Source organism: Lissotriton vulgaris, chromosome 4_1, assembly GCF_964263255.1.
Source record: "Lissotriton vulgaris chromosome 4_1, aLisVul1.2, whole genome shotgun sequence".
Taxonomy (NCBI): Eukaryota; Metazoa; Chordata; class Amphibia; order Caudata; family Salamandridae; genus Lissotriton; species Lissotriton vulgaris.
This window is the reverse complement of record NC_141691.1, coordinates 388,901,499-388,910,295: the sequence shown is the minus strand read 5'-3', so window position 1 is coordinate 388,910,295 and position 8,797 is coordinate 388,901,499. Positions and strand designations below refer to the sequence as shown.

The 8,797-nt window shown below is 48.8% G+C and overlaps 1 protein-coding gene across 1 annotated transcript; it reads right to left on the bottom strand.

Annotated features, from left to right (window-relative positions):
* Positions 1-1,752: 1,752 nt before the first annotated feature.
* On the bottom strand, positions 1,753-5,303 carry POU3F4 (POU class 3 homeobox 4). Its single transcript, XM_086918764.1, has one exon. The coding sequence runs from the start codon at positions 5,222-5,224 to the stop codon at positions 4,154-4,156; it is 1,071 nt and encodes a 356-aa protein (XP_086774890.1). The 5' UTR covers positions 5,225-5,303; the 3' UTR covers positions 1,753-4,153.
* Positions 5,304-8,797: the final 3,494 nt, after the last annotated feature.

Here is an 8,797-nt window from a genome sequence, read left to right as displayed (position 1 = left end):
AAACACACATAACAACATACTCATTACTATAAGTAAAGCCACTGTTATGAGCGAAGAATGTAGTGGGTTTAACAAGTGGATTCCTTCTATTCTAGAGTTTTCTATGTAATCAAAAACAATGAATATATTTTATGTCACTAATAATACGTTTGTATCAGACTTGCTGACATAGCTCAATATAGGAAATTATGCATTGACATAATTGAAAGTTATTTTGCGTATTTTTATGTTTAGATATATTTACACCCTAAACTCCCTTCCCTCTTTATATATGTGCATACTATTTCCGCACAGGCACATACAATTGAAGCGCTGTAGTTCTGTATGTTTACATGTTTCAGAGTTTTTCATACATGCATGCGGTTCTGTATTTCCCCAAGTTTTATGGTTTTCTATACATACACGCGTAGGTCCACAGATGCATCCATTCATGCACTGCAATGGCAGAAGGAGACATGGTAGGGGTCACAAATGCATGCATTATATTTATATTAATGTTATCTGTATATGGGGCAAGTGGGACAAATAAATAAGACATAAGATGGAGATATACTTGTATCCAGAGTTTGCGCTGATATAACATTTAGGATCAGACTGATTTGGACTGATGTGTGTTTGTGTGTGTGTGTGTGTGGGGGGGGGGGGCTGTTCAATCCATCCATCACACAGTGAAACGTCGCGCGTACAACAACCTCCCTATTGTAAATTTCTGCTGTGGCACGTGGACACCTGCGAGCAGGTGACCACAATGGGCGTCAGTAGTAACTGCATCCTCTTGGCGACGCCAGGCCGCACCGAGGTGCCCCACGCCTAAGATTCCCTAATATGCCTGGTGTATGCGCGAGGACCACAACAAGGCTCATCGCGCGTGTTTGTACATAAAATGTTATTTTATAGTGTGCATGTATTTCTCTTTTATTTTAGCGTTTTGGAGCGCCGTTTTAGCTGCTCCACTGCACCCCCACACCCGAGTCCCCCACCTGCCTTCTTTCTGCCAATCAGTATGCACATGCATATACATAACCTGCTATAAATTGGTGCGCGCTCGTGTAAATATAAGGGATAAGGCACATTTGCAGAAAACGTAATACCATTTGTACTGGCGCGTCGTGTGCCACCACAATGTCAAAAAGTATTGTATTTCAGAATTTATGAAGGAATTTATTGTATGGGGGGGAAATATTGAACATCCTAAATGTTAGTATAATATAAGTTACGTATTACAACCACGTTTGCATTAGTTAAACATTTCACAAAGAAAGGGTTTCTGAAGAAGTGAACACAGCCTACTTTTTTCAAAATCTATTAAACCGCTGACCCTCGCCAATGTCAACATTGCAAAGTTATTTTCAAAACAGTCAATGAGCTTAAAATGCTGTTAAAAGTAGAAGTTACATCTGTAACCCAGAACACATTCCCCAAGCTTGCGACAAACAGTTACTTTCTTCTAAACATAGTCTTAAAAAAGACAGAGGATGCAAAAAAGTTCGCAAAATCCACGCGATCGGAGAACGGGGTTGACTATTTCTTATTATGAACTGAGTAATCTCGAATACCTGGTATATCCTTAAACCTATAGGGGAACGGGAAGAAACCGCGAGACTAATCTATTTGAAAGAACGGCAAATCTAGAAGGAAAATTCGTCATAGAGGATCCTCTGGTATATACAACGGATGTATGTTAATATTTATTTCTATTGTCTAAGTATACACCACAAACTTCTTGAAGGCTTTTATTTTATTTTTTAGAAAAAGTTTATTTTAATTATTTTCTTAACAACAAATAAAATAGTGTGCCAATATAAATCCCTTAACTAAAACTCCTCAACAATCAAACATTACAGAGAATTATTGTTGGACACCCATTTCATTTTAAGACATTTTTAACATAAAGCGGAATTTATTGAAAATAAATAATTGCTGGCGACTGCAATAGGCAATTTGAATAAAATAGTTGAAAAAGCAACCTTTAATGAAAATAGCGTTTATTATACATCAGTTACTAAATGGGTAAACTAAATGATCTGTTTTTAAATTAATAACTTCAAAAACGTGTAATATACAAAACTGTACAATTATAAAGTTGGCAGAAATACTCATGTATTGAGAGCTGCGATTTCCAGCGTACCGAAAAATACTTCAAAAATATATCAATGTAAAATAGAAATGGAACGCAGAAAGTGAAGGTACAGGGGGTCACATTTTGTTCTTTGTGGAAAGCCCAGGAGTGGGCACCAGGAACTGATATGGGACCTGAACTAGGCTGTGGCAGAGACAACGGCCTGGAGGTGATTCCCATTCCTATGTATATATGTGTGTGTGTGTGCGCGCCCACGTTTGCTCGCTAAAGTTTAATGTGGGTGTGCTTGTGAATAAAGATTTTTGAACTGAACGGAGTGTATCTCTGTATTGGTGTTCACCTGTGCGCATGCGTTTTTCTATGTGTGCGTGCGTGTGGGTTGTAGGTGTGTCACTGCGCATCTATGTTAATGCCTGTGAGCATGTGGGTGGCGGCGTTTGTGTTTATGTATAAGGCTAGTGCTCACCTATTCGGTTTATTGTTCTATGCATGTGTTTGCGTTCGGGTGTTTGTGTGCTCGTGCGTGAGTTTGATATCTGTGTGTGCACTTGTGAATGTAATACTGTGTGCAGGCGCTCACCTCTGCGCATGCGCTTTTCTATGTGTATGTGTGTCTGTCAGTGTCCCTGCGCGTCTGTGTTAAGTGCCTGTGAAAGTGTACGTGGTTGCGTGGGTCTGTGTGTGTATATGTACTGCTCACTTCTCAGTCTTTATTGTTCTATGCATATGTTTGTTTCTTGCCTTTGCATGCGTCTCAGTATGGGTAGAATGTGAGGGAACGGATTCTTTTTTCTGTGGCTGTATGATTTGGCGTGTGTGCCTGTGCATTGACAGAGGAAGAGAGGGTGTTCCCCTTGAATATGAGCGTGTTTTATGTACGGATGTATGTGTTTCTGGCACACACAGATGGCATTCCTAAATTCGCCCTTGTGTGGACTGTGGCATTACACTGTGCATGTTTGCGGCAGGATTGCGGAATGTATAACGGAAGAGTCTTGGCTAGTACGCTGTGTTCTATACTGCGCAAAAGATGAAACACACAAACCCACGCCACAGTAGGTGTCTTCTCGACAATCTTGTCTGCAGTGAAACACCTGCACTACATAAAACAACCTGCTCTATCGCATTAAGACCTTCATGGCAATGGACAGATGGCCGTCGGACAATAACAGGGTGCAAATAACATCAACTGAGATAAAAAAAAAGACCTGCGGTAACCAGTTCAGCACACCAGTGAGACCACGTCCGAGTGTCAGTGGAAATGATGAAAAAAGACACAAACATGGTTTCCCTGTGAAAAGCGCAAAGAAGGAAAGGTGTTTTACTACAGACCTCTCCAGCCTGGGAGTCTTTCTACTCGGAGCACACTGCTTCCTTTCCTCGGGAGAACATAAACAACGGGGAAAATGTGTAGGAGAACAGTAGGAAGCGTGGCGAAGCTGAAACCGTACAATTAAGATGCTGCAAACCGTGAAAGGAGGGCTGTGCTTTGGTGGCACGGGGAGGGCGCGCGCCACTGCGGACGTGCTTCCGCTGCTCGGGGGAGGAAGTGCCAGCAGTGCCGCAGTGGCGGCGCGAGCCACAGACGGACGCACCAGACGCCGGGGTCGACGGTGCGCACTCCAGCGGGGCTACGTGTGCGGAGAGGCGAGTGCGTATGACGTGTGCACAAGAATGGCGAAGGGGATACAAGTTATTCCACAAATATTGTGTACGGGTCGTAGTAAAACACCTCAGACATTAGAAACGCTGCGTATAAAAAAAGCAAACGGGACTAGGAGTCTGCTGTAAAAGGGGTTCCCCTGAAATCCAAGGCGCTGGGAGGTCATGGATAGGCACACATCTGCATTGTCGTCCCAGGAGAGAGCCGAACAACGAAACAGACCTTGCGTTCGCGTAAACGGTGTGTTTTTTTTTGTCAGCGATAAATATTGCCCATGTACCGGAGTATTTTAAGCTCCTGCTCAGTTTTTCGGACCTTTTTTTAATTATTGTTTTGAACCTGCCAGAACATAAGTTAAGAGCCTCTCCAAGGCCCAGCCCGCCGCAGTCCTGCTGGGCTGGCGCCTATAGTCAGAGGTCGTGGCAGGTGGTGTCCGTTTTCACGCTGTGGGAGTACACCTCGTGCTGCTGCTGCTGCTCCCCCGGCGGGGTCATCCGCTTCTCCTTCTGCCTGCGGTTACAGAACCACACCCGCACCACCTCCTTCTCCAGCTGCAGGCTGTCCGCCAGCGACGAGATCTCCTGGGCGGCCGGCTTGGGGCACTTGAGGAAGTGGGTCTCCAGGACCCCCTTGACGCTCACCTCGATGGAGGTGCGCTTCTTCCTCTTCCGGCCCTGCGCCGCGATCTTGTCGATGCTGGTCGGGCTCCCCGTGGACGAGTCGGCCTCCTCCAGCCACTTGTTCAGCAGGGGCTTCAGCTTGCACATGTTCTTGAAGCTGAGCTGCAGCGCCTCGAACCTGCAGATGGTGGTCTGCGAGAAGACGTTGCCGTACAGGGTCCCGAGCGCCAGGCCCACGTCCGCCTGCGTGAAGCCCAGCTTGATCCGCCGCTGCTTGAACTGCTTGGCGAACTGCTCGAGCTCGTCCGAGGTGGGCGTCTCTTCGTCCGAGTGGTCCTGGCAATGGTGGGAGCCCATGTCGCCGTGGTCGGAGTCCCTCAGCACCGGGTGCAGGGTCTGCGTGCTGAGGGAGGGCGGCGGCGGCGTCAGCCCCCCGTGCTCCAGCATGCCGCTGACGCTGAAGCCGGACTGCGAGTAGACATTGAGCGGCTGCGAGGGGTTGTGCGCCGGGCTGGCACCCCACGCGTTCTGGTGGTTGGTGTGTGGCGAGTGGTGGCCGACATGGGGCGAGCGGTGGTGAATGATGGCCCCCAGCTGCAGATCCTCGCGGCCCGGCTTAACGTCCTGTTGGTCCAGGGAGCTCCCGGACAAGGCCGTGGACCAGGGGTTGCCGTCGCCCAAGCTGGTCACCCAGTGGTGCCCGAGCGGGTGCCCGTTGCTGGGCACGCTCTGCAGGTAGTCACTTTGCAGAAGTTTCTGGGGGTTCCGGAAGGGGCTGCCCTGCTGCATGCCCGCCGAGTCTCCGTGGACCAGGGAGCTGGAGGTGAGGATGCTGTAGGGGTTGGAAGCGGCGGTGGCCATGCTCGGCGCCCGGATCCCCTACTAGTTCTACTGTGGCAAAGGGAGCAGCTCCAGCCTTTGACATCTAGCAGTCGAGGGAGCCCGAGCAGCCACTGGCGAGTGATGGACGGGAGCCCCGCCCAATGGCAGCCTTTCATCTCCACCGACTCGATGCCCGCTGCCAATGGGGCGTAAGGAGGCAGGACCACCTCCCCTGCGAGGCTCGGGAAGCCCGGGAGCTGGAAGGAGGCTGAAGCAGGAAGTGAACCGGGCCCAGGGCACCATTGGCTGCCGCGGTACCCGTGTTAACCCCTTCCCCGCCGCCCGGCCCATCGGGGAGGGATCTATGACACTGCAAGGATTCAAAATGCAATGATTATGATTAATTCCCGGGACAGAAAAAATACATGTCGAGGCTAAATATCTGCCCCTTGTATAAATTTCACCCAGTCTTCTCGCAAGCCCCCACCCCCACGCACATACTGCGCCACACACTCTGTAAAATATGATACTGTCGAAATGACAACGGCTGTACAATTAAGTCTTTGCAGATTGTTTTCGTCTTCATTTTCGCGTCAATGCATGTGTCCCTTTATGCATCCAATGGTCATCCTCACATTTCCTGCAGAGTAATACAACAGCGCAGATCCTGTTCAATTTGCTGTTCTCGAGTTTAAACATGGGCATGCAGTATTAATTACTGAAATGAAAGACACCGCGGGGAAGATGTGGTAAGTGCCGTGGGGTGGGTTTTTATCACTGCTGTTAATTAACAGAATGCAATTTTATGGACTAAACAGGAACAGTGTTTGTACGTGAGCCTGTGTGTAATCAGGAGTACGGGGCAGGCAGGAAGGCGGCTGGAACGCAGTCAACAGATGACCCCCCCACCCCCCCTCCAGAATATGGGACCTCTCAATATCACCACACTGATCAGCAACCCCCCCCCCCCCCCCCCCCCCCCACAGGTGCCGGTTGCAATCTCACAACATCACACCACCTCCAACGCAGGTCGACGGGCCTGTCTGGTGCATGACGTCATCGTTTCAATCGTTTCGTCCTTCGCAGTCACAGACACATTGCTGTAAGGTCCACTTATCAGGTTTGGGATTCTCTGTATAAATATAAGTGCGTTGGTGGTTCCACACCGCATGGCCGTGCATGCAAAAGCACCCGCTTGGGTGGCGGTAGTGGGAAACCGTCCCCTTCATTGGGTGAAGGGCTGAAATGGGGCTTTGTTCTCACATCACATTTCCAGAGTTATGCAAAAGTCTGCAGAGGGGCAGGTGTATTTTCCAAGCCTTCTACCTCTGTACTACAAACATCGCAAGGGAGTATGTGCACTGAGGGAAGTAAGAAAGGATGGGGATGCAGAAGGGTGGGCTGGTCCCATCTCTGCTCCATTCTGCACGCGTGAGAGGGTTCCAGATTTGTGGCTGTGTTCAAGCTTGGGAGAACGGAGCATCCGTTTAATACCTTTGAAAATCCCTGAAGTTAAAAATGACCTTTCCATGCATAATTCTGGAGGTAACCTAGCTGCGTAATTATATTTGCACTTATAGAGGGCTGCGTCAGTCCCCTTATTGGTTTGAAATTCCATTAAATATATTGCACGAGCTCCTAGGTTAAGCTTGATTTAAATTTGCATACATTTTCATATATTTAGCAGAAATAAAAGAAGGCTTGCAGCTAGCAGAAAGTCATTAAGGCATTACTTTCCCCGGCGAGGCAGATCTGAGGGAAACTCCAGGCACCAGGAAAGGAGGGAACCTCAAGCCAAGGAGGTGAGCGCGAGATTAAACGCGATATCGCGAACAAATCCGAGCTTTTCGCGGCCGTTTCCTGCCAGTGCTGAGCTTGTCAGGTGTTTGGCTTTTTTAGAGCGATTCTTAAACGGAACCGAACCGTGCTGGTGACAGCTCCTGTGGATTTTGCTTGGTGGCCAGAGGCCGCTCTCGCTTGCTCGGCCCGATAGTTGTCCTGCTGGTGCGGAGTTGTGACACGTCGGCCAGGGCTTCGGGTGAAGGACGCTTAGAGGTCGGAGCTGTGAGGGGGTGAGTATGACCCACTCTTTATCCTTCACAGGCTCCCACACGGCGGCGTTGACCCCTGTCAGCAGCAGAGGGTGAGAAAAAAAGGCATAAAGGAGCGCCATCGCCTGCTTTCATACCAACAAAGTGCTTCTAGGCGCAGCTATCTAAAAGTTGTTTTACTTGGATTATTGACGCACCAGGAAAAAAAAGGGGCAGGTTGTATTCTCTAAGCAAAAGCAGACATGAAATGCTGCACAACAAAAGCTGCACAACTGATCACAATTCAGGAAACTACGACAAGGAGGCACAAACAAGTCTAGAGACTAATTGATCTTATAAGTGTATGTAGATTAATAGATCTATGTATTTCTATAGCCATGCACGCACCTACTTATCTAGATAGCCAGACAGATGATAGATAGATAGACAGATAGATGGATAGATGGATAGATAGATAGATGGATAGATGGATAGATAGATAGATAGATAGACAGATAGATAGACAGATAGATAGACAGATAGACAGATCGATTGATTAAGGGAAAAATATGTACACATTATCCACGCATTTACGTTTGCATTTTCATCATAGGCACAGGTTGCCGGTACAGAGGCCCAAATAAACCTACGAACGACAGAGTGGTGGAGACATAGATAGATACATAGAGGGGGCTACAGTGAGAGAGTCATACAGGGCTGGGGAAGGGGCGACTTCGGATAGCACATGAGAAAGATTACAAATATTCTGTTGTTTCGACAGATTTCGAGGCGGGCCGCGCCCGCTGCGAGGTTGTTATTTCCGTCCACGGGAAGGCTTTCCTTGTTCTCGGCCGCGAGGGAAGGTTCACCCGTGAGCCCACGGCTCCTGCGCTCCTCGAAGGCCAGAAGCTGCTCCTCTTGCAGCGCTGAGCTGATGGAGAGGGTCTCTTTCGCGCCGGGCTGTCAGTCTAACTTCCCAAGTGTAACAGATGCCGCTCTCAGGCGGCCCGGGCCGTGGCTTCCCTTTATGCAGCCTCGCATACTTCTCCCCGGGAGCCGGGTTTCCATAGCGAGGGGAAGAAAGGCGGCTCCATGGCCACAAATCCCCTGGCCTGTGCAGAAGAAAGGACCCCCATTCAATGGCCGACCCCGCCTGGACATGGGAAGAAAGTGCGCCCGAGCACAGCTACTGTTGCAAGCAGCGCCGCTCTGTAGCGGATTCTCACACCCTCCCTGCGGCAGACGCACTCCTGGGAGCTGCACAACACCCCTGTGCGGCCCCCAGAGGATCTCTGGTGGTACCCCCGACACATGAGATGGGTCCTTCTGGCTCGGACAGCACGGAATGCGAAGTGTAGTTTAATTACAAATATTGAATGTATATTCTGAACTGTACAGCGCTCCGGAAAAGCCGGGAGGATCCCTATAAATAACATCTAAAAAACATTGATAAATAGGGAGAAAAAAAATAGTGTGAACAGCGTTGCCGATTCTTTGAAGTTTACATTGTTTTTCAGGCTCCCACAGCTGGAACCAAAACAACTTCGAAGTCACATCGCTTCAAAAATATGAATGTTGTATT